The sequence below is a fragment of the Castor canadensis genome, chromosome 6 (genome assembly GCF_047511655.1).
Source record: "Castor canadensis chromosome 6, mCasCan1.hap1v2, whole genome shotgun sequence".
In the NCBI taxonomy this organism is placed as follows: Eukaryota; Metazoa; Chordata; class Mammalia; order Rodentia; family Castoridae; genus Castor; species Castor canadensis.
This window is the reverse complement of record NC_133391.1, coordinates 45182864-45209743: the sequence shown is the minus strand read 5'-3', so window position 1 is coordinate 45209743 and position 26880 is coordinate 45182864. Positions and strand designations below refer to the sequence as shown.

General features: G+C 35.9%; 2 protein-coding genes across 7 annotated transcripts in view; one reads left to right on the top strand and one right to left on the bottom strand.

Annotated features, from left to right (window-relative positions):
• The window catches only part of C6H1orf146 (chromosome 6 C1orf146 homolog), a 41313-nt gene extending 14948 nt beyond the window's left edge, over positions 1 to 26365 (top strand). The window contains exons 2-5 of the mRNA XM_074077854.1: positions 22902 to 22995; positions 24991 to 25159; positions 25542 to 25620; positions 26231 to 26365. Coding sequence (XP_073933955.1) covers positions 22902 to 22995; positions 24991 to 25159; positions 25542 to 25620; positions 26231 to 26365 — 477 coding nt within the window. The remainder of the gene's footprint in view (positions 1 to 22901; positions 22996 to 24990; positions 25160 to 25541; positions 25621 to 26230) is intronic.
• Glmn (glomulin, FKBP associated protein) overlaps positions 26150 to 26880 on the bottom strand; it is a 54124-nt gene continuing 53393 nt past the window's right edge. For all 6 annotated transcript variants that reach the window (XM_020159542.2, XM_074076478.1, XM_074076481.1 and 3 more), the window contains one exon: positions 26150 to 26875. In XM_020159542.2, coding sequence (XP_020015131.2) covers positions 26821 to 26875 — 55 coding nt within the window. In that variant the 3' untranslated portion in view covers positions 26150 to 26820. The remainder of the gene's footprint in view (positions 26876 to 26880) is intronic.

Here is a 26880-nt window from a genome sequence, read left to right as displayed (position 1 = left end):
CACTAGAGGAATAGGGAGAGATTAGTTGTTAGGGATAATATTGATTTGTGGGGTTAGAAGGGCTAGAGTGCAGAGTCTCCTCCAATCAGGAGGTAGGCAAGCATAGGCTGTGGTTCCACAAACAATATAAGTTCCAGGAAAGGGAGAACACTGAGGATGAAATGTTAGACCAGTTGACAGCGTTATTTTAACACAAAGCTCTTTAGGAATTTTCCCCAGTGACCTCGACCTATATAGGTTTTAGAGGCATTGGGGGGCTGGATGGGTCAGTTTTATCTTGGCAGTATCAGGTCTTGTTAGGGGAAGGCCTGATATTTTACCTGGCAAAGTTCCAAGTGAGTCCACGGTGGTAGCCAATACCTGTGAGAGACCTGGGGAGAGGCACAGCCAGCAGTTCTCAGCTAAAGAGAGATTTGTATAGTTTAGGAGATGATGGGTGGAATTAAGTAGTCTGTATATCCAGGGGCCTAAGTCATAAGTCCTATTGGGTTGAGAGAGGCTTTCAAGCTGGTTGTTTGGGTTAGACACCTAGCAGATAGGGTGTGTCACCACAGGGCAAACTGGATGTATATAACCCTAATAGCTGTTAGTTGTTAAATTTTCAATTGAATATTTTCTCTCATTGGTGTAACAGGAAAGGACTCTGTTCTGTAATATCTTTGTGCAATATGGGGATAGGCAGAGGTGCAGGGACATTGTGGCATTGGTGGGTCTGCAGGGGTTGGAGTCAGGTTATTAAGAGGTAAAGCTGTAACTAGAGGAGAAGGGAGGGTCATTTTATGTGGAGAAAGAGAGACGGGCCAGAACCGAATCTCTAGGAGATACAACTGGATAACATGTAACAAGCACCTCAGTGTGGCCCCATTATATAGGTTTGTCCCCCGTGGGGGCAGAAAGTGGGTCATTATTTGACACATAAAACAAGTTGATTGCTCCAAGGTGGGGTGTTGAAATACTTTGCATCTACAAGGGGTGGTGGTGGGAATCCATTGTTACAGGGCAAAGTAAGGCACAGATTATGAAAGTAAGTGGAGCATGAGGAACAGGAAAAACAGGATAAGATACCTGCCACTTAAGGCCAATTGCTGGAGCCATGCCACTTGGGGAGAGGTTGCCCACAAACCAACACTCAAGGGGAACAAGAATGTAAACTACCCACAAAAAGAGAGAGAACATAAGTTACATGTCCAGTGTGGTTCTTTTGAAGAGGTATTTGAGGTCTTCCACTGGTTCACAGGAGTAGGCTAGTGGAGCTGAGTGTGGTTTTGGGGTGGGCTCATCAGGCTCTAGTGTCCAGTGTTTGGCTCAGGAGATGTTGTCTACAAGAAACAAACCAAAGACAAACACACAAACTAAAAGCAAAAGGTTGGAAGAAGATTTACCAAGCATGCAGAAACTGAAAACAAGCAGGCGTAGCTAGTGTCATATCAGACAAAGCAAATTTTAAATAAAAATCAGTCAGAAGACATAAAGAAGGTCACTACATACTAATAAAGGGAATAAGCCAGCAAGAAGATACAGTTCTAAATATATGTGCATGGAACACTGATGCCCCCAACTTCATAAAACAAACACTTCTGAGGTTAAAGGAATAGATATGTCGAGATACAGTAATAGTGGGAGATCTCAACACCCCACAACATCACAAGAACATCCAGACAAAAAATTAACAAAGATGTCCTAGAACTCAATAATACCATGACAAAATGGACTTCACAGACTTTTATAGAATATTCCATACTATGGCTGATTACACATTTTTTCTTAGCAGCCCATGAAACTTTCTCCAAAACAGATTACATCCTGTACAACTAATGCTAATAAAAATAAATAAAAGACAAAAATGAATAAATAGAACACTAAACAACTCCCTCCCCCCCAAATTTGAAGAGACAGAGCAAACATAAGAACCAGAAACAAACATGGCAGGAATGTTGAAAATACCAAAGAATTTAAAATGATTGTAGTTGATGTATTAAGGGATTTAATGGACAAAGTAGGCAACATGCAAAAACAGATGGATAATACAAGTAGAGAATTGGAAATCCTACAAACCAAAAAGGAATAATAAAGATCAAAGACACTGTAACAGAAATTAAGAATGTGTTTGATGGGCTTATTGCTTGAGTGGACATAGCTGAGGAAAGAACCTCTTGACTTGAGGATGTAGCAATGGAAACCTCTAAAACTGAAAAGCAAAGAGAGAAGGAAGAGAAGAAGAAAATAAAACAATATCCAAGGACTATGGGACAAAAGACAAAAGTGTAACGTGCATAATGAGAATATCAGAAGAAGAAAGCGTAAAAGGAACAAAACAAATACTTGAAGCAATAACTGACTGAAAATTTCCCTAAATTAGTGCTGGACATCCAACTGCAGATCCAGAAAACTCAGAGAACACCAAGCAGAATAAATGTAAAACACAAGTCCTTATCCCTAGGCATATCACATTCAAACTTCAGGAAATAAAAGATAAAGCAAATATCTCAAAAGAAACCAGAGGAGTAAAAAAGCCCGCCTTACCTATAAGATTACAAAGATAATTACATCTGTCTGTTCCTCAAAAGTCATGCAAGTAAGAAGGGACTGGAAGCTAGGAGTGGTGGCAGATGCATGTAATTCAGCACCTGGAAGGCTGAGGTATGAGGTTCATGAATTGTAGGCCAGCCTGTGCTACATAGCAAGGCCTTGTATCAAGGTCTGGGGGTGTGGTTTAAGTGAGAAAGCACCTGCCTAGTAAGCACAAGGTCCTGAATTCAAACCCCAAGTATGAGAGAGGGGAGGGGGAGAAATGAAATATTTACATTGTTGAGAGAAAGTAAAAAACCACTAACCTAGAATTCTGGATCCTGTGAAGTTACCTTTTGAAAGTGAAGGAGAAATAAAAGACTTTTCTCAAGACAGACAAAAATTGGAGAAGTCCTGATTTGCAAGAATTTTTCAAAGAAGTACTTCAGAGAGATGATACAGGTCAGAACTTGAATCTACATAAAGAAGGAAGAACATTAGAAAAGGAATAAATAAAAATAAAATGAAAACTTATTTTCTTATTCTAATTTGCTCTCGTAGATAAGTTCAAAATAATAGCAACAAAATATTTGATTATTGTAACTTATGTACATGTGAAATGAATGACAGCAATGATACAAGGGATGGAAGGGGAGGTATTAGGAATATTTTGTTTTTTAGAGGTTGAGTATTTCTTATTTGAAATACTTGAGACAAAAGTGTTTCGGATTTCAGAGTTTTTTATTTATATTTTTAAAATATATTATTAGCATATATTATAATAGCATATAATAGTAAAGGGGGACACATTATGACATTTACATATGTGATTATAATACATCTTAATTAGACTCAACCCCCTCCATCATTCTCCCTCATCCTCCAGTCCCTTTCTTAGAACCATTTCATATATGAATATAAAATACATTGAACACATTTGCCCTTCTTCTCTCTCTCCTTATGCCCTCCCCCTCCTACTGCCACTCACCCCCAAACAAGACCTGTTTTACCTTCCTGTCCTTTTTTAAGTGTATATTGATAGTTCAAGGGGTTCCACATTGATATTTCAGACATACATATATCATGCTTTAGTCATATTAACCCCACATTACTTGCTTTTTCTCTATCATCCTACTCTCCTATTATTCAACATCTTATAGTGCATTGTGTTATATTATCTTCATACACAGAGGCAATGTTTCAATATTTTTCACTGTCTAATATTCTCTTTCCTTATCCTGCCTCCCCATAGTCACCCACTAGTACAATCATGTTCTTTCTCTCTAGATTTCAGAGGTTTTTAGATTCGGGAATATTTGTATAGACTTTACTGGTTGGACATCCCTAATATGAAAATAGATGCTTCAAAATTTAAAGCTTTTTGAGTGTCATGTTGATGCTCAAGAAGTTTCAGGTTTCTGGATTAGGGATACTCAATCGGTATAAGGTATTTGTGCTACTTGTGAAAAAATATTATTTGAAAGTAAATTTAGATTCATTGTAAATGTATATTATAAATTCTAGGGCATCCACTGAAAAGTAAACAAAAATTCTTAATAATTAAGTAAGAAAGTTGCCTGGAAAATGACAGAGATTGAAAATAGGAAAAGGAGTTAAAGTGTCAAGAATGAACTCCAACACAGCTAACAGTAGTTGCTAAGAAAGATTACAGAATATCAAAGAGATATCTAGGCAAGTTGCCTAGATTTGAAAGACATAATTATCTACATCGAGAATGTAAATTAGTACAGCCATTATAGAAAGCATAATGGAGTGTTCTCAAAAAACTGAAATTAGAAGTATCATGTGACCCCATGATCCTATTATTGCATGTATATCCAAAGGACACAAAATCATTATATCAAACAGATACCTGCACACCCTTTTTTTGTAGCACTATTCACAATTGCCAGGATATGTAGTCAACGTAGATGTTTATCAGTGAATGAATGAATTTTTAAAGTATTTTGTATATATAATACATACTTATAGTATTAAAAAAAGGATGAAATTGTCATTTGTGGCAACATAAATGGAACTGGAAGAACTTATGTTAAGCAAAAACAAACCAGGCATAGGAAGACAAATAATGTATGCTCTCATTTGTGGAGGCTAAAAACAATTTACATAAAAGGTAGAGTAGAGGTCAGTAGAGGCTGGGAGGGTTAGGGAGCAGGGAAGATAAAGAGAGGTTGAAAACAAATACCAAAATACAGTTGGATGGGAAATTAGTGCTAATGTTCTATAGCACAGTAGGGTCACTGTAGTCTACAACAATTTATTATAAATTTTATAATAAGTAGAAAAGAGTTTAAAAGGGTCCTAACACATAGAAATGATAGTATTTGAAGAAATGGAAATGATCATTACCCTGATTTGATTGCTGCACATCATACAGGAGACCCATATTGTTTGTACCAGTCTCTCCCATGCTTCTTTCTAACATTCTAACATATTCTTGTTTATTCCTAACATATTCTTGTTGTCTTTCCCTTTCTACCAGATACCAAGTGACAATGACCTTCATTCATCTTTTAAAATTAGTCTTTATACTTGACCCAGTTGATATTTTTTCAGTGCTGGGATCAAAACAATGACCTTGCATATGTCATGCAAGCACTCTACCACTGAGCTGCATCTGTAGTCCTTCCAGCTGATTTTTGAATCATATCTTTTCCCTTTGATTCTTGACTAAGCTAGGATGCTTCTTTTAACTTCAGTCAACAATTTTTATCTAAATGACCTTATTTTAGGCAAGATTGAGCATTTATGATTTTCAGAGTTTCTTGAGATGACCCTTAAATATACAGAGTACCAAAAGCATAGTTTGTGAAAATAGCCATTTTCCCCATCTGTGTTGCCAGAGTCAGGTCACTGTACCCTATTCTAAAATTTTTTTTTGATAGCCAAAAAGGTGTTTTGTAAATATGTAATTCTATTTGTATATTTTCTGTGAATTATGACATATATGCTCAGAGTAAAGACTTAGGAAGTCATTCTATTCAATGTTAATTTGATAGAATCATTCCATTTATGAACTCTTAGAATTGTGAAATTTCATAATAAAGAAGCTTTCAGCATGATGACAGCTTCTGTAGTATCTATACAAACTTATTCATTACTACTGTTGAAGAATTTGCCTGCTGAGTAGCAATACTTTTATCAAAGTAGACTTCAAACAAGATAAAGAAGGACACTTCATACTAATAAAAGGTGCAGTACATCAAAAGGAAATAACATCAACCTATATGCATCCAATGTCAGTGTACCCAGTTTCATCAAGCATACACTAAAGGACTTAAAAGCACATACAGAGTCCAATACAGTAGTATTGTGAGACTTTAATATCCCTGTATCACCAATAAATAGGTCATCCAAACAAAAAACCAACAAAGAAATCCTAGAGCTAAATGACACCATAAACCAAATGGACCTAAGTGATGTCTACAGAATATTTCATCCAATAATAACACAATATATATTCTCCTCAGCAACCAATGGAACTTTTTCCAAAATAGATCATGTCTTAGGGCACAAAGCAAGCCTCAGCAAATATAAGAAAATAGAAATAATTCCCCACATTCTGTCTGATCACAATGCATTAAAACCAGAACTCAACAACAAAAACAAAAGCAGAAAACAGGCAAATAATTAGAGGCTGAATAATACATTGCTTAACAGTGGGTCATAGTAGAAATAAGAGAGGAAATCAAAAGGTTCCTGGAAGCTAATGAAAATTAAAATACAACCTACCAGAACCTATGGGGACACAACAAAGGCAGTCCTAAGAGGAACATTTACAGACACGAGTCACATATTAAAAGGACAGAAAAATCTCAAATGACCTAATACTACATCTCAAACTCCTAGAAAGACAAGAGCAAGCAAAACCCAAAACCCAGAAAGAGAAATAATAAAAATAAGGGCTGAAATTAACAAAATTGAGACAAACCCCACAAAGATTCAATGAAACAAAAAGCTGGTTCTTTGAAAAAATATAAACAAGATTGATAAGCCCCTGGACTAAAATGAGGAGGGAGAAGACCCAAATTAGTAAAATGAGGAATGAAAAAGGGGAGATAACAACAAACACTGTGGAAATCCAGGGAATCATCATAGACTACAATGAGAACCTATATTCCAATGAATTGGACAATTTTCTAGATACTTATGAAGAAATGGACAAATTTCTAGATACTTTTGACCATCCAAGAAAACTGAGCCAAGAAGATATTAACTACCTAAACAGATTTATAACATGTAATGAAACTGAAGCAGCAATAAAGAGTCTCCAAAAAAAAAAGAAAAAGAAAAATTGAGGACTTGACGTATTCTCAGCTGAATTCTACCAGACCTTCAAAGAAGAACTAATACCAACACTCCTTAAACTTTTCCATGAAATAGACAGGGAAGAAAAACTGCCCAACTCATTCTATGCAGCTAGTATTACACTACTCCCAAAACCTGGACAAGGACACATCCAAAAAGAACTACAGGCCAATCTCCTTAATGAATATTGATGCAGAAATCCTCAGTAAAATAATAGCAAACTGAATACAACAGCATATCAGAAAGATCATTCACCACAACCAAGTTGTCTTCATCCCAGGGATGCAGGAATGGTTGAACATACACAAATCAATAAATGTAATATAGCACACTAATAGAAGCAAAAACAAAACCACATGATCTCAATAGATGCAGAAAAAGCCTTTGATGAGATTCAACACCATTTCATAATAAAAGCTGTAAGAAAACTAGGAATAAAAGGAATGTACCTCAACATTGTAAAGGGTATATATGACAAACCTATAGCTAACATCATACTTAATTGGAAAAAACTGAAACCATTCCCCCTAAACTCAGGAATGAGACAAGGGTACCCATTCTCCCCACTCCTATTCAACATAGTTCTGGAATTCCTGCCAGAGCAAAAAGGCAAGAAGAAGAAATAAAAGAAATACAAAATAGGTAAACAGTCGAAATATCCCTATTTGCCGACAATATGATCCTATACCTCAAAGACCCAAAAAACTCCACCCAAAAACTTCTAGATACCATGAACATCTTCAGCAGTGTAACAGGATACAAAAATGAACAAACTGAGAAAGAATATAGGAAAACAATTCCTTTTACAATAGCCTCAAAAGAAATACCTAGGAGTAAACTTAACGAAGGAGGTAAATGACCTCTATGGGGAGAACTACAAACCACTGAAGAAAGAGATCAAGGAAGACTACAGAAGATAGAAAGATCTCCCATGCACATGGATTGGCAGAATCAGCATAGTAAAAATAGCTATACTACCAAAAGCAGCCTACATATTCAATGCAATGCCATCAAAATTCTAAAGACATTCATCACAGAGATTGAGAAATATACCCTATAGTTTCAAGGGAATACTGAGCAAAAAGAGCAATGCTGGAAGTATCACAATACCCTACTTCAAAGTATTCTACAGAGCCATAGCAATAAAAACAGCATAGTACTGGCACAAAAACAGATATGAAGACCAGTGGAACAGAATAGAGCATCTGGGTATGAATCCAAACAGCTGTGCCCAACTTGCTTTTGACAAAGGTGCCAAAAACATATGATGGAGAAGAGACAGCCTCTTCAACAAATATTGTAGGGAAAGTGGCTATCTACATATAGAAAACTGAAACTAGATCCATGCCTGTCACCCTATACTAGTATCAACTGAAAGTGGATTAAGAACCTTAATATCAGACACAAAACCTTGTGGTTAGTACAGAAAAGAGCAGGGAACACCCTGGAAACAATAGGTATAGGCAAAGACTTCCTCAGTAGAACTCCAGCAGCTCAGCAAAGACTTCCTCAGTAGAACTCCAGCAGCTCAGCAACTAAGAGAGAGGATGGACAAATGGGACTACAAGAAATTAAAAAGCTTCTCTAGAACAAAAAAGTGGTCTCTAAATTGAAGAGAACACCCACAGAGTGGGAGAAAATATTTTCTAGCTATACATCAGACAAAGGACTAATAACCAGAATATACAGAGAGCTCAAAAAACCAAACTTCCCCAAAATCAATGAGCCAATAAAGAAGTGGGAAACTGAACTAAACAGAACTTTTCTAATGAAGAAATCCAAATGGACAAAAACACATGAAAAAATGCTCACCATCCCTGTCCATAAAGGAAATGAAAATCAAAACCACACTAAGATTCCACCTCACCCCTTTAGAATGACTAGCATCAAGAACACCACCACCACCACCAAATGTGAGGATGTGGGGAAAAAGGAACCCTCATACACTGCGGGTGGGAATGTAAGCTAGTACAACCACTTTGGAAAACAATATGGAGGCTTCTTAAAAAACTTAATGGGGCGGGGCAGGGGGGTGGTGGTGTCTCAAGTGTTAGAGTGCCTGTCTAGAAAGTGTGAGGCCCTGAGTTCAAACTCCAGTGCCCCCAAAAACAAAAAACTAAACTAAACATAGATCTGCCATATAATCCAGCAATACCACTCCTAGGGATATACCCAAAGGAATGTGACTCAAGTTATTACAAAAGCACCTGCATACCCATGTTTATTGCAGTACTATTTACAATAGCCAAGTTATGGAAACAGCCAAGATGCCCCACAACTGACGAATGGATCAAGAAAATGTGGTATTTATACACCATGGAATTTTACTCAGCCACCAAGAAGAATGAAATTTTGTCATTAGCAAGTAAATGGATGGAACTAGGGAACATCATCTTAAGCAAAGTTAGCCAGGCTCAGAAGGCCAAAAATCGCATGTTCTCCCTCATATGCAGATTATAGGCCCAAAGCAAATGCAGTAATATTATTGGAGATGGGTCACACACTAAGAGGAGAACATGCATGGGAGAAATAGGGAAAGGAAAGGAAACCTAAAACCTGAATGTGGTTGATGAGTTCCTTGTTGAGGAGCGAATAAAATAATCTTAAATTGGCAGAGGCCACTATGGGAAGGGAACCAGGAAGTAGCAAAGAGGTCTGGTAAAAACGAATCAGTGTGGGTTGTAAAACACATGTGCATGGAAGCAACACTAGGAATCTCTCTGTATAACTATATTTATCTCAAAGTAGCAAAAACAATATGTCTTTTATATGATTTATGTTTTCTTTTCAACAAAATTGAGAACAAGAGAGCAGAACAGGTTCTGCACGGGGGAGGGGGAAGACTTGACAAAGAGAGAAGGAAATTTTAGTCAGAATGTGTGAAAAAGTGTGTCTCATTTAGGGACTGAAATAGCTAGACTAGCTACTGCATATGTGATAAATGAGGGAACGTCAGGACATGGGGCCAACAAGGAAATAAACGTAGGCCTTGAGTTTGGATTTTATTTTGGAAGCCCTATTGAATCACTGAATGATGCTAATAAAGGGAGGAATATGTTATTTGTGGCCTTGAAGGATAATTGCATGCTAATTACAAAATCATTTATAATTGAAAAATTTGAGGACCTGATCAAATGTCCAATATAAATTAATAATGATAATAAAGTATGGTATATCTATACAAAGAAATTTATATAGGCATTATATATTTTTTAAAAATATGTAAGGAATATTCTTATGATGTTACTTGAAAACACTAGGTTATAAGTCCTAAATATATAGAGAGAGATACCATGTTCATTAATGGAAAGACTCAACTACACAAAAGTTTTTTCCCAATTGTTTTATATAAATACAATTCTAATTTTAAGAAATCCCCCTGTAAGTTTTTTAAATGAACAGCTAACATGAAGATTCTAAAAGTTCTTGGGAAGGAGAAAGATCCAAGAATTGTAATAGCATTTCTGAAAAAGAAGAAGGTAGACTGACTTCCCATGTAAATAGACTTTTTATAAAATTATGGTAATTAAAAACAGTGTAGCAATGGTTCAGAAATAATCAAACTGAAAAATAAAACAGAATAGAGAATCCCCCACAAGATCTATGCATATATGGAAACAATGTATAGCTAAGATGGCACTGCAGATAGTCATCGGAACAAGGGACTATTGAATGCACAGTGTTGGGACAACTAGGTAGCCTTATTGTTTAAAAATGAAATTGGATTTGTACAAAGATCCAGGTGTATTCAAGACTTAAATATAAAAGGGAAAACTAAAAATTTAGAAATCTATTAAACATAGTATCTATGATTTTGGAGTAGGGAAGGATTTCTTTAAAATGCTAGTCATAAAAAGAAAATATTGATAAATTTGACTACATTTGAAATAGTGATTTATATCCATCAAAAATTACTCTGAACAGGCTGGCAGAGTGGCTCAAGTGATAGAAAGCCTGCCTAGAAAGCATAAGGCCCTGAGTTCAAAAGCCCAGTACTGCCAAAAAAAAAAAAAAAAAAAACCACTGAGAAAGGGAAAAAGTAAGTCACAAACTGGGGAAAAAAACATAACTAGCTAATAAAGGATTGTTATCTAGTAGAAAAACTGAGCAAAACAGAAGTGGATACATGGCTTAAGGGTATCCCATCTCAATGTAATCAGAAAAGTCAAATTTAGAGAACTAGGTTTGCAGTAATTTTTTTCTTCTCACCCATCTCAGCACTTCTTGAAATCTCCTGTTACGTGATTTTCTTTTCTACCTGGTTTCACTTGTATAGTATTTTCTTCAGAATGCTCTTCCTTCCCTTAGCATGTTTCTTGAAGTTTGGTCCCCAGGGCAGTGTCAGCAGCATCACCTGTGTATTTGTTAGAACTGCAGTTATTCAGGCTCCATCCGTACTATCTTCAAGCATATTTGTATAAAAAAACAAAACAAACGAGAATATTTCTATAGCAAATAGCTTTACAAGATACAGTGTTTCCTTCAAGAGTAGAATGCAGTTTTGCTTATAAAAGATTGGAGTTTCCTACACTGTGGTTCTTTTCTTATATTACAACCCACTGTGGATACAGATTTCAGCTAGTCTTTTTCCTATCACCCTGTGGGAAGGGGCTTGAGGAAGTGGTGTAAGAAATTCATGATATTCCAGCTGTGCTAGTATTGCTATGAGTAAAAAACTCATTTTTACCTCTGAGTTTTGTATCTTTTGTCTGTATCCATGAAACTATGGCAGGCTAACTTTTTAGCTTCAAGTAGGATAAAAACCTTAGATCTTTCACAGTTCTTAAGGTAAGTTCTGTTTTTTTAAGTTGATGCTCTGAAATATGACCCATGGCTTCTACTTGTTAAAAGAAAGCACAGTATAGAAGAAACTATGTGTGTGAATTACAAAACACTTTTTCCATTGTCAAAATTTGATGTTCAAATACTCCTTAAAAATGATCCCATTACCTTTAGTTTTATTTCTTTCTTTCATTTACTTATTTATCAACTAGTTCTATATGTTCTTTTTTACACTTAATTTCTTCAGATTGCGGCACTCTAAGAAGCTGGGCCAATCCAAAGACATACAGATGGCTGAAAGTATTGGAAAAGAAATAAAGTGGACAACCACTGTTATTATTAGCTCATCTCTTAAGGTAAAGGGGTGTTTGAGCCATTGATCTTCAAGTTCAAAATCAAAAAAACAAATTTTTATATAGAATGATATTTGAAAAGATCCTTAGCTTACTTATCTACAGATAGTTTTGGGAAGAAGGAAGTAAATAAGTTAAATGTATTTTAAAGCTAAATTGTAAACTTCTTCATCAAAAGACACCATTTGGCAAAGTGGATTAAACAGGAAGACCTGACAATCTTCTGTTTACAAGAAACCCACCTTATTGACAAAAACAAATGCTGGCTTAGGGTGGAAGGGTGAAAGAAGATTTACCAAGCTAATGGCCCCTGAAAACAGGGAGATGTAGTACTTATATCAGATAAAGTGGACTTCAAAACTAAATTAGTCAGAAGAGACAAAGAAGTTCACTTCATACTAATAAAAAGAACAGTACATCAAGAGGAAATAATTATCAACTTATATGCATCCAATATCAGTGCATCCAACTTCATTAAATATACACTAAAGGACTGAAAATCACACAGTGGTAGTGGAGACTTTACTACCCCTCTATCACCAATAGATAGGTCAACCAGACAAAAAATCAACAAAGAAATTCTAGAATTAAATGACACCATAGATCTAATGGAACTGATAGATGTGTACAGAGTATTCCATCCTGCAACAGCACAATATACATTCTTCTCAGCAGTCCATGGAACTTTCTCCAAAATAGATCATATATTAGGGCACAAAGCAAGTCTCAACAAATATAAGAAAATTGAAATAACCCCCTGCATACTATCTGGTCATAATGCAATAAAAGGAACTCAACAACAAAAGAAGCAGCAGAAAATACACAAACAGTTGGAGGCTGAACAATACATTGATCAACAAACAGTGGGTCATAGAAGAAATAAAGGTAGAAATCAAAAAGTTCCTGGAATTTAATAAAAATGAAAACACAACCTATCAGAACCTTTGGGATACAGCAAAGGCAGTCCTATGAGGAAAGTTTATAGCCATGAGTGCATATATTAAAGGCAGAAAGATCCCAAATAAATGACCTAATGCTGCATCTCAGACTCCTAGAAAAACAAGAATAAGATGAACCCAAAACAAGCTCCTATAAAAACAAGGGCTGAGGGGTTGGAGGGAAGTGCAGTAAGATGTGCTGCAGTTGCTCTGAGTTGCTAAGGAGCGCAGAGAGCTAAGTCTGACGCATGTGGGTGTATTTGTATATATGCATATCTAGGGCTAGTCCTTATGCCTTGCTGGGAGCTGAAAGAAAAAACCTGTACAGTTGTCTTTCTCTTATTTTTTAATAAAATAGGAAGATTGTGCACTTGTGCCAATCCCCCCCATACACACCTTTTTAAACAAGTGTTATTTGTGCTGGGAAGATTTGCTGTCTTTGTAATTTGAAAACATTAAAATAAAATTTAAAATGGAAAAAAAAACAAGGGCTGAAATCAACAAAATAGGGACCAAAAAACACTACACAAAGAATCAACAAAACAAAAACTGGTTCTTTGAAAAAATAAACAAGATTGACAAACCCCTTGCAAATCTGACTAATAGGAGGGAAAACACCCAAATTAGTAAAATCAGAAACGAAAATAGGGAGATACCAACAAACAGGGAACCATCTGGACTACTTTGGAAACCTATATTCAAATAAATTGGAAAATCTAGAAGAAATGGACAAATTTCTAGATACATATGACCATCCAAAACTGAACCAAGAGGATGTTAATAACATAAACAGATCTATAATATGCAATGAAATTGAAGCAGCACCGAAACGTCTACCTAAAAAGAAAAGTCCAGGGAGGGCCTGACAGATTCCTGTTGCAGTCTATCAGACCTTTAAAAAAGAACTAATACCAATACTTCTTAAACTTTTCCATGAAAAAGAAAGAGAAGGAACACTGGTTAACACATTTTATGAAGCTCATATTACACTCATCCCAAAACCAGACAAGGACATATCCAAAAAAGAGAACTATAAGACAATCTTCAATAAAATAATGGCAGACCTAATTCAACAACATATCAGAGATCATACACCATGACCAAGTTGGCTTTATCCCAGGGATGCAGGGATGGTTCAACATATGCAAATCATTAAATGTAATACAGCATATTAACAGAAGCAAAGACAAAATCCACTTGATCATCTCAATAGATAGATCATTTCATGATAAAAACTCTGATGAAACTAGGAATTGAAGGAATGTACTTCAACATAATAAAGACTACATATGATAATCCTATACCTGACATCATACTTAATGGGAAAAACTGAAACCATTTCCCCTAAAGTTAGGAACAAAACAAGGGAGCTCACTCTCTCTTCTCCTATTAACATAGTCTTGGAATTCCTATCTAGAGCAGTAAGACAGGAAAGAAGAAATAAAAGGAATACAAATAGGTAAGGAAGAAGTCAGACTATCCCTATTCGTAGAGGACATGATCTTTTTTGTAAAAGATCTGAAAACCTCCACTAAAAACTCCTACACACCATAAATAGCTTTAGCAAAGTAGCAGGATACAAAATCAACTTACAAAAATCAGTTGTCTTTCTATACAGCAACAATGAACAGATTGAGAAAGAATGTAGGAAAACAGTTCCATTTACAATAGCCTCAAAAAATCAAATACCTTGGAACAAACTTAACAAAGGATGTGAATGACCTCTACAAGGAAAACTAAAAACCATTAAAGAAAGAAATTGAAGACTACAGAGGATGGAAAGATCTCTTATGCTCATGGATTGGTAGAATCAACTTAGTAAAAATGGCTATACTACCAAAAAGCAATCTACTGTTCAATGCAATTGTCATCAAAACCCCAATGACATTCATAACAGAGATTGAAAAATCAATCCTAAAGTTCATCTGGAAATGCAAAAGACTGTGAATAGCCTAGGCAATACTGAGCAAAAAGAGCAACACTGGAGGTATCACAATACCTGACTTGAAACAATACTGCAGAGCCATAGCAATGAAAACAGCATGGTACTGACCAGTGGAACAGTATAGAAGACCCACATATAAAACCATGCAGCTACACCCATCTAATTTTTGACAAAGGTGCCAAAATTAATACAATGGAGAAAAGACAGCATCTTTAACAAATGTTGCTGGGAAAACTGGATATATGTATGCAAAAAACTGAAACTAGATACATGTTTATTACCCTGTACAAATATCAACTCAAAGTGGATTAAAGACCAGAACATAAGGCCTGAAAACTTGAAGCTAATATGGGAAAGAACAGAGAATACATTCCAAGCAATAGGGATAAGCAGTGACTTCCTCGTAGAACTCAAAGCTGTTCAGCAACTAAGAGAAAGCATTGACAAATGGGACACTGAAATTAAAAAGCTTCTGCACAACAAAAGAAATTGTCACTAAATTGAAGAGGCCATCCATAGAAAGGGAGAAAATCTTTGCCAGCTATCTATCTGAGAGGGGGTTAATAACCAGAATATACAGGGAGCTCAAAAAATTAAACTCACAAAATATAAAAAACCCAATGAAGAAATGGGCAAATTAACTGAAGAGCCTTTTCAAAGGAAGAGGTTCAAATGGCTGAAAAACACATGAAAAAATGCTCATCATCCCTGCCCATAAAGGAAATATAAATCAAAACCACATTAAGAGTCCACCTTACTCCTGTTAGGAGATCTACCATCAAGAAGACAAATGACAACAAATGTTGGTGAGGATGTGGGGGAAAAGTAAGCTAGTACAACTACTATGGAAAACAGTATGGAGACTCCTTAAAAAACTAGAAATAGACCTGCCATATGATCCAGCAATACCATTCCTAGGTTTGTGAGTCATCTTACAACAAAAGCACCTGTGCACCCATGTTTATTGCAGCACTATTCACAATAGCTAAGTTATGAAAACAGCCTAATGCCCACTACTGATGAGTGGATTAAGAAAGTGTGGTATTGATGGAGAAAAGACAGCCTCTTCAACAAAAACTGCTGGGAAAAGTGGTTAGCAGTCTGCAAAGAACTGAAACTAGATCCATGTTTATCACCCTATACCAATATTAATTCAAAATGGATCAAGGATCTTAATATCACACCCCAAACTCTAAAGTTGGTACAGGAAAGAGTAGGAAATACTTTGGAATTAATAGGTATAGGCAAGAACTTTCTCAATGGAATCCCAGCAGCACAGCAACTAAGAGATAGCATAGATAAATGGGACTTCATAAAACTAAAAAGCTTCTGCTCAACAAAAGAAATGGTCTCTAAACTGAAGAGACCACTCACAAAGTGGAAGAAAATATTTTCCAGCTACACATGAGACAAAGGACTGATAACCAGAATATATAGGGAACTCAAAAAACTAAATTCTCCCAAAATTAATAAACCAATAAAGAAATGGGCAAGTGAACTAAACAGAACTTTCTCAAAAGAAGAAACTCAAATGGCTGAAAAAATGCTCACCATCCCTAGCAATAAAGGAAATGCAAATTAAAACCACACTAAGATTGCACCTCACCCCTGTTAGAATAGCCATCATTAGCAATACCACTAACAACAGGTGTTGGCGAGGATGCGGGGTGGGGCGGGGGTGGGGGGAAGGAACCCTCTTACACTGCTAGTGGGAATGTAAACTAGTACAACCACTCTGGAAAAAAATTTGGAGGCTACTTAAAAATCTAAACATTGATTTACCATATGATCCAGCAATACCACTCTTGGAGATATACCCAAAAGAATGCGACTCAGGTTACTCCAGAGACACCTACACACCCATGTTTATTGCAGCACTATTCACAATAGCCAAGTTATGGAAACAGCCAAGATGCCCCACTACTGACAAATGGATTAAGAAAATGTATTTATACACAATGGAATTTTATACAGCCATGAAGAAGAATGAAATGTTATCATTCGCAGGTAAATGGATGGAACTGAGTGAGGTTAGCCTGGCCCAAAAGACCAAAAATCGCATGTTCTCCCTCATATGAGGACATTAGATCAAGGGCAAACATAACAAGGGGATTGGACTTTGATCACACGATAAAGCAAGAGCACACAAGGGAGGTATGAGGATAGGTAAGACACTCAAAAAACTAGATAGCATTTGTTGCCCTCAACAACTAATGCAGATACTTTAAAGTGACAGAGGCCAATTAGGAGAAGGGGACCAGGAACTAGAGAAAAGGTTAGTTCCAGAAGAATTAACTTAGAAGGTAACACACATGCACAGGAAAGCAGTGCGAGTCAACTCCCTGTATAGCTATCCTTATCTCAACTAGCAAAAACCCTTGGTCCTTCCTATTATTGCTTATACTCTCTTCAACAAAATTAGAGATAAGGGCAAAATAGTTTCTGCCTGGAAGCGAGGGGGTGGGGGAGAGAGGGAGGGAGTGGGGTGGTTAAGGGAGGGGGCGGGGGGAAGGGGGAAGAAATGACCCAAACATTGTATGTACATATGAATTAAAAAATCCAATTACTCTAAAAAAAAAAAGAAAATGTATTTATACACAATGGAATTTTAGTCACAAAGAAGAATGAAATTTTGTTATTTGCAGATAAACAGACAGAACTGGAGAGCATCATGTTATGTAAAGATAGCCAGGCTCAGAAGGCCAAAAGTTCCATTTCTCTCTCATATGAAATATAGACCTAATACAAATACTGTAATATTATGAAACACATGAATAGGATTCTTCTATACAAGAATGAATATAGAAATCCTAAATAAGCTGAAACTACCATAAGAAATGGACTAAGCTAGAATGAATAAAAATAGAGGAGATAAATCAATTGTGGTTATAATACATATTTACATAGAAATATCACAAATAAACTCCCTCTGTAGCTAACTTATCTCAAACAAGCTAAAATGTCATATTTTTAATTTTCTTTTTTTTTCTTCTACAAAACCAGGGATCAGGAGTGTGGATAAGTCTGGCCCAAAGAGGAGTGGGAAAGGGGGTGGTGCTGATGAAAGGGAGTAGGAGGGTGAATATGGTACAAAAAATGTGTACACATGTAAGTAAATGCAAAAATGACACCTGTTGAAATTGTTCCAGCAAGCAGGGAATTGGGGGATGAAGAAGAATGATAGCGAAGTGAATTCATGTATGATATATTTGATACATTGTGAGAATCCATGTAAATGCCACAATGTAACTCTACCCATCACAACAATAAAGGAAAACAAAATAGAAAAAAAATTAGAAATTCAATGGTTATAAACAGAAAAAATAACCAAAACAGAAAAAACAAAAAGTAAGTTTTGAGTTTATCTTCATTTATGACTTCAATGCTCTTTTTAAATTGTAGATCTGATTTTCTGACCTATGTCATTTTCCTTTTCTCTAAGTAACTTCTTTGAAATCTTTTTTTAAGGCAGACCTGCTGGCAACAGTTTCTGTTAATTTTTGTTTAATTAAGAAAGTATTTCTTTCTCTCCTCCCTGTTTTTTATAGTACTAGTTTCAAACTCAGGCCCTCATACATGCTAGGAAAGCTCTCTACTACTTGAATTATGTCTCCAGCTCTTTTTTCCTTGTAGTTATTTTTCGTATAGGATATTTCACTTTTTGTCCAGGCCAGCTTTGAACTACAATCCTTCTACCTATGTTTCCTGCATAGCTGGGGGTTATAGGCATGTACCACCATGCTTAGCTTATTTGTGGAGGTAGTGTTTCACTAACTTTTTACTGGGGCTGGCCTCAAACTATAATCTTCCTGCTCTGCATCCCCTCAGCTATTACAGGTGGGCACCACCATGCCTGACCCTTACACTTTTTGTTATTAATATATATGACTTGTACAAGGGTGTTTCACTGTGATATTTCCATTCATGCATATAATATACTTTGATCCAATTCGCCCCCATTTTTTTAACTTTTTCTTATCCCTCCTTTCCCCTTTTAAAAAGAATTTAATGGGTTTCATTATTCTATTTTCATATACGCATATGAAGTACTTTAATCATAATCACCACCCCATCACCTCCCTCTCCTTTCACCGTCCCTCTCCCACTAGTTCCCTTCCCCAAGCTGTCTCCATTTTACACTCATTTTGAGGCATGGTAGAATTAGGGAAATTTGGGGCTGAGACCCCTACCTGATATGCTTTATGAGCTCCATTATAATTACAATAAGTTAGAAAGAATGGGAACTTCCTTCCTCATGGATGGGGCACCTGAGAGTTAACATAGCCGTATACAGAAGTCTGCCCACCCAGCTTCTCCCCCTGGCTCAAAGGTGAAGGGAGCCGGGTAATGACATGTCCAGCTTCTCCCCCTGGCTCTCAGATCACTGGAGCCAGGGAATGATGCTCTCACCTGGCCCAGGAACCACCCATTCCCCTCCTCATTCATTAATCATTGGATGGAAATCACCTGGTTCCTCCCTTCCTATAGATTAGCATAAGTTTTAAAAGCACCTAGAAAACAAAAGCATGCTTTCTCAGCCTCTAGATTCCACTTGGGCTCTACCATGCTCCCCTTTGTATTTCCTTTTCCTAACTTTCAGTAAATTCTGCTTATACCCATGTGTCCTGTCATGGATTCTTCCACAGGACACAAAGAATTTGGAAGTCTTCTAATCTCAGGCTGCACCAGTGCTGTTAACATTTGCATTCTTTTTTTGGTGTAGACTCTGCATATGAGAGTGAACATGATATATTTGTCCATTTCAGTGTGGCTTATTTCACTTAACATGATGGTCTCCACTTCCATCCATTTTCCTTGTAAATGACATCATTTCAGTCTTCTTTATGGCTGAACAAAACTTCACTGTGGGGCTGGCAGTGTGACTCAAGTGGTACAGTGTTTGTCTAGCAAATGCAAGGCCTCAAGTTCAAGCCCCAGTACTGCCAAATAAATAAATAAACTCCATTGTGTGTATACATATCACATTTTCTTTATCCAGTCTTCAGTTGATGGGCACATAGGCTGATTCCATAGTTTGGGTGTTATGCATATTGTGCACAGTGCTTGTATAAACATGGGTATACAGATAGCTATATTGTATGCTGACTGACATTCTTTCAGCTGTATACCCAGGAGTGATACAGCAGGATCACATAGTAGTTCTTTTTTTAGTGTCTTGAGGAAATTCCATGCTGATTTTCATAGTGGTTGCACTAATTTATATTCCTCCCAACAGTGTATGAGGGTTCCTTTCCTCCTGCATTCTTCTCAGCATTTGCTGTCTGTTTTCAGGATGGTAGCCATTCTGACTGTGGTGAAATGGAAACTCAATGTTTTGACTCATATTTCATCTATGATGAAGGATGAATTTATATGAACTATAAATTTATTTTAATTTAATATAAAATGAAATACATATTTCAATATATATTTCACAGAAATAGACAAATATATATTTCATATATAAATGTCTGTATTTTTAGGCCATTTGTACTTCTGCTTTTGAGAACTGTGTTTAATTCATTTACCTATTTATTAATTGTATTGCTATTCCTTTGGTTTTTTGTTTTTTTTTAGTTCTGTATATATTCTGGATAGTAACCCTTTATCCAATGAATAGCTGGCAAAGATTTTTTCTCCCATTCTGTAGGTTGTTTCTTGATTCTGGTGACTGTCCTTTGCTGTGCAGAAGTTTTTTAAATTTGATGCAGTCCCATTTGTCAATTTTTGCTCTTATTTCCTTTTTTTTTTTTTTTTTTTTTTCAGTACTGGGGTTTGAACTTAGGCTTTCATGCTTGCTAATCAGGAAGTGTACTGTTTGAGTTACTATTGCTGCACTTACTTCCCGACCAATTGGTGTCCTATTCAGAAAGTTGTTGCCTATGCCAATATCTTGCAGTGTTTTCCTCTAGTAGTTTCAAAGTTCCAGGTCTTATATTAATATTTTTGACCAATTTTGAATTGGTTTTTTTTACAGGGTGAGAAATAGGGATTTTGTCTCAGTCTTGTACATGTGGATGTCCAGTTTCCCCAACACCATTTATTGAAGAGGCTGTCTTTTTCTCCAATGCATGATTTGATGACTCTGTCAAAAATCAGAGTGCTGTAGCTATGTGGGCTTATTTCTGGATCTTCTTTTGTATTGGTGTGTGTGTGTTTGCTACTGTGGTTCTATAGTATAATTTAGAGGTATTGTGATACCTCCAGCATTGCTCTTTTTTGCTCTGGATTACTTTAGTTATATGGAGTATTCTGTGTTTCTGTGTGAATTTTAGGATTGATTTTCTAATTCTGTAAAAAATGACTTTAGGAGTTTGATGGACATTGCATTGAATATGTAGATTGTGTTTAATAATAAGGCCATATTCACAATATTTTGATGATCTGTGCACATGGGAGGTCTTTCCTATCTTCTAGTGTCTTCTTTAGTTTCTTCAAAATTTTATAACTTTTGTGGTAGAGATCTTTCAACTCCTTAGTTAGGTTTATTCCTAGGTATTTTTGAAACTATTGTAAATGATATTGTTTTCCTGATTTGAGGCCTAAAATAATGTTTTGTCCCCTTAGAGAAGTCTTAACTCTGCAAGGGTGTTAAACTAATGCTGTATTTGCCAGGTAAAACACAAACTTTGAATTTCAGACAAGCAGTGTATTTAATGTATATCCCAAGTACTGCATGGGATATACTATGTTTAAAAATCACATTTTTTGTAATTCAAATATAGGCATTCTATATTTTTATCTGCTAAATTTGGCAATCCAAGCCCTAAGTTGTCTGTGTGCCTCTAGAATGGTATTAGTTATGAGAACAGAGAAAAGTCACTCAAATAATTTTTTTTGTTGTTCTGCAATTCAGCAGACTTGCTTTGGAAGACTTGAGAAAGGTTTCTTAAAGAGTGTCTGTGCCAGGTGCTTAGGAGAGCTAGTATTCAGTGTCACCCTAATACAGCTTCAGGAATTGAAGTGGTTTGAAGCAGGGCTGCATTCCTGTGACAGCTGCTCTACTTTTGTCAGAAGCTCTATTCAGCCACTCTTCTTCCCTCTCCCTGAATTGAAAGCACCCTTAGGGAAGACATGACCTAAATCTTGAGGTCATAAGCTTTGAATTTCTTTATACATCTTGGCCTTACGATTTCTAACTATCATGTCAGATCTCTGATGCATTCAAGCAGATTTTTTTTTCAATTGTTCAGTTTTTCAAGTTGCCTTCAGCAGCAAAGTTGGCCTAAATTACATAATCTGCCATTGCTGGAAGCAATGTACAATTTTAAAACCTCAGAAGAGCCATAATTGACCTTTATTTGAGGATCTAAGTAGCACAAAATACTGTCTTTGGGAAGGAAAAGAAGCATGTATTTTATATATAGTTTTAGAGTATGTGCTTAAAATATATGAAAATAGTTTACCAAAGGGTTTTCTTTTACTCTGTGTGGAGACTAACAAACTTGACAATTAGGAAATTCTACTAACCACTAAATTGTAGATTTTAGTATCTTAGCTAATATGATCTCATTGCTTGGGTAGAGTAGTAAATGAGGTATTTTTTAACAAGATGACATTAATGCTGTCTTTATGTTTTCTGGCTTCCCTTCTAAAAGCATCTTAAGGTAATTGTAATGTAAACAGATGAATTAGAGAATTGGTTGTCATCTGTGCTATATTCTGTCTGGCACTTTATGGTTCTGTCGACCATCTAAGAAAAACACCATCTCCAATCTTAAATAGTTAAACATTAATGCATGTTAGAATCCTTTGCCAAGTATTTTTTTAAAAGAAGTTTGCATTTGCCCAGGTTCCCATAGTTTAGTTCTTTAACAGCTGTAGTACATTATTTCAAACTTACAATCAGTATTTTGGCAGGAATATTTTTGCTTTTTGTTAATCAACATTTTTTCTCCAGAGGGCAGATTTTGTTTCTTTTGATGACCAAATCTTTTAAATGTTATATTATAAAAAAAGTTATTAAACTTTTAAATTTGTCACTAGCTATAATACAAATTATTTTAAGTATGTCTTAAGTTTGTATTTCTAAAAATTCTCTTAAAGAGTTATGAAATTTCGACTGCTCTAGAAAATCGAAGTCACAAGGTTCGATACTCAGATACAGTGGAAAGCGGATCCATTATATTTTCTCTTTCTGGTACAGTATATTTGCTAACTATCTTAAGTTTCTTATAAAATACGTGGTGTAAATTGTAGTAAGTTTTGAAATTCAGTATCAATATAATAACTTACAGTGTTGTTTTGGAAGAGATAAATGTGTTCAACTTTATTTCTGCAGAAACACTGCACATGACCAATTACAGAATATATTCCTTTTTAGTTTACAGTTGCTTAAATAAAGCTGAACTAGTGGAATTTAGTAGAGGATGAGAAAAACTATTTGACCTTGGAACTAAGATGAAAATTTTAAAACAGCAACTCTTTCAACAATCAATTATATTGAAGTATTAACTGTATTTATAGAGGCTAACATTATTGGTCAGTATTTATATACAAAAAACAATATACGAATTTTTTTCCTTTTTTTTTTTTGTATGAGGGTTTACTGAAAAAAACTACAATGGTGACAAATAAATGTTCCTGAACTCACAAAACTGTACACCTGAGTCATGGGCAAAGAACAGGAATTAAATTAGGATAAGAGAAGTCTGGGGACATGGGAAAGAGCAGCTTCACCTGTGCTTGGGAAGTAATAGAAGTGACCAGAGGTAAAAGTACAGGGCTTTGTCAGGAGGGCTTTGCCCAGTAGGTGCTTTTAACAGCCCTATAAATAGGTCTTCATGCTGCATGGTCCAGCCTCAAACTCAACAGAGTCCTCCTGGGACAAGTACTTTTGGTCACATAGTTAACATGTTTTGGTCACTTTGCATTTAATTCTTCTAACAAGCCTAATAAAATTATTACTTTCATGTTAGAGAAGGAAATTTATGTTCAGAGAGGTTCTACAGCTTGCCTAAGTTCATTAAGTTATATTTTTTAGTTTTTGCATTACTGGGGTTTGAACTCAGGGCCTAATTGAGCCATTCCACCAGCCTTTTTTTTGTGATGGATTTTTTTCAAGAGGGTCTTATGAGCTGTTTGCCCAGGCTGGCCTCAAACCACAATCCTCCTCATCTCTGCCTCCTTAGTAGTTAGGATTATAGGTGTGAGCCACTAGCACTTGGCTCATTAATACGATAATCACCTAACCATATAACATAGGTTTTCTTTCTAATATTTTTAAAATTTTTGGTGATACGGAGGTTTGAATTGAGGGCCTGTGCTTGTTAGGCAACCATTCTACCACTGGAGCCCTTTTTATTTTTTGCCTGGGGCTGGTCTTGGATTGCAGTCCTCCTGTCTGCGCCTCCTACCTAGCTGAGATTACAGATGTGTACACCATGCTGGGCTTGTTTTTGAGATAGGGCATCAGTAACGTACTGCCCAGGCTGGCCTCAAACTGTGATCTCCCCCCATCCACCATGCTTGGCTCTTTCTCATATTTTTAAAGGGGATATAATTAAATCAAGTTTCCCCTCAGGACCATTCTGATGGGCCTGATACTATTCCAGAAAAACCAGATATCAGCTGAGTATATTGATTTATCTAATTCCATTCTATTCTGGTAGATTTCTCCAAGAAGTAACTGAAGATTTGCTGTTGACTTCTGCCTTTTCAAAGTCACTGCAGGAGCTTCTGAGTTGAACACATGGCAATGCCTAGAAGGTGGTGGGCCTAGAAAGGGCATTGAAACTCCACCCCTTCCTAGACACCTTCTCTCTCCTGTGCATTTCTTCCATCTGGTGTTTATCTATATTCTTTGGAATACACTTTCTAGGAAACCATAAATGTTTTTAAAAAAAACATGATAAAAAACATAGTCTTTTATCTAAAATCAGGCATTACTTTCATGTGGCCAGTGCCTTAGTCTGGGGTGGAGGGAAGTCACTGACCAAAATGGTTTTTTCTAAAATGTTTAGAACAAGTCATTCTTTTATACAGAACACTTCATTTTATTGTGTAAGAACTGTGATAATTTCTACTCCTTATGAGTTTAGAATCTGGACACTTTGTACAGCTATTTTTATTGGCTTTGAGTTAAAAACTTGTTCTATAAGACAAACCATCTTTACATTACATTCCTCTTTCCTAGGAGTTGCATTTTTATTGATGGATGTTAAAGAATGCATTATGTCAGCCGAAGAAGTATTTCTAACCAAAATTGAGAAGTTTATTAACATCCACCGAAATAGTTTTTTGGTTCTGTCTGCTGCTCTCCATGGGCCTGAAGAATGGAAACTGATGTTCAGGATTCAGCAGAGGTATAGAAAAATAGCACTACAGATTTATTTTTCCTGTACTGCATTGTGTTTACTTCAGTTTTTAGTTCACTTAACAGTTAAATGTTGTTTTACTAGAAGATAAACTTTATGATGTTAATATCACATTTAATAAAACTTACGCCAGTAGCTACTTTATAAATCATGGTGGCCAGAGTTCATGCTGATTTGTGGGCTTCTCCTACAAGAACAAACCAAAGAGGGCACTTCTTAAAGGTCAGTTAAGTTCTGGCTGTAAAGTCACCTCAAATCTTCTGTGGAACAATGCAGGGCAGGAATGATTAAAGTCATAATAACAACAGGTTATTACCTATTTAAGAGAATCATTAAGTTATATGATCTGTATAACTTATGAATTTTTCAGATTCCTGGGAAGTAAATTACGGATACTTCCAGTACATCACACAATAGATGCTATTAATCTCATGTGTACTATAGCTAAGGTAAGTCACCTGTGAGAAAGACACATTCATACACAAATACATGTCTTAGTCAAAAGGTTTAAGGGTTCTTACTTCAAATCATACAACCTCTTGGCAAGATGGTCGAATGTCCTACTTCTGTTTATCTCAGAGAAGTTGGTATTTCATGCCTGCAACTCTTTCCCAAGCCTGAACTCAGTGTCTAAAATCTTGTTAATTTACTTTGGGTAGCCACCCATTTATGACTAATTTTGGGCCAAAAGAACATTTAGTCATATATACACTGTGCTGGCCCTTCAAATTCTGAAGTATAATCACTGATAAGATTGTGGTACAGACTTTATGAAATTGTTCTCTACTAGTTGTACAGTGAGTGTCTCCAGATTTCCCCAACTCTCCTTGTCAGAGTTAGGTCTCCCTTACACTTGAACATATCCCTTCTTAAAGGAATTCTTATGCTATTCTACTTTTTGGCTTCCATGTTTAAAATTCCTTGAGGACTCTATTACTGTAACTCACATATTTTTTTTAGCACACAGACATCAAGAAATATTTCCTAAATTATTTTTTAATCTGACATTGAAAAAAATGTTGTTTCTGTAAATAATGCTACATTTGTATCTTCTTACAGACTACCTCCAAACCATACATAGACAGCATCTGCTACAGAATGATAACAACTAAAGCATACATTATAGAGCAAAGTCCTGTTTGGAAAACACTTCAAAAGATAAAGCTTTGTGGTGATTCAATTAACCCAAATTAGGAGTACCAATTATAAATGTTCTTTTGGATGAGTATCAACATAATTAAACTTGTTCGTTTATAATGTTCTAATATATATTTAAAGATGTTTACATTAATTTAAAAAGCATTTATACAATTAAAAGTGATTTTATTTTAGGAATTTTGTTGAGCGATTCCTTTAATAATGTTTAGGAAATAACTTATATAAGAGCTGTGGGTATAGCACAGTGGGTATAGCACTTGCCTAGCATGCATGAGGCCCCAACACAAGAGAAAATTATTGTACATGCATATAAAACCCATGCAGTTTCTTAACAATACAAATTAAGGTGGATGTTCAGATATCTAGTAAGAAATACAAATACAGAATTTTCTAATCAGTTTCTTGGACTACAAAAAAAAAAGTTCAGTGTATTTGTTTTAGGTTTTCCACAAGGGCAGTTAGTATCCTAAAGTTAATCTTTGCAGGTGCTTTCACATTGTAATTGCTGGAGAGGTGGTGACGGGACTCTGTTCCTGAAGATTTATCCTAAG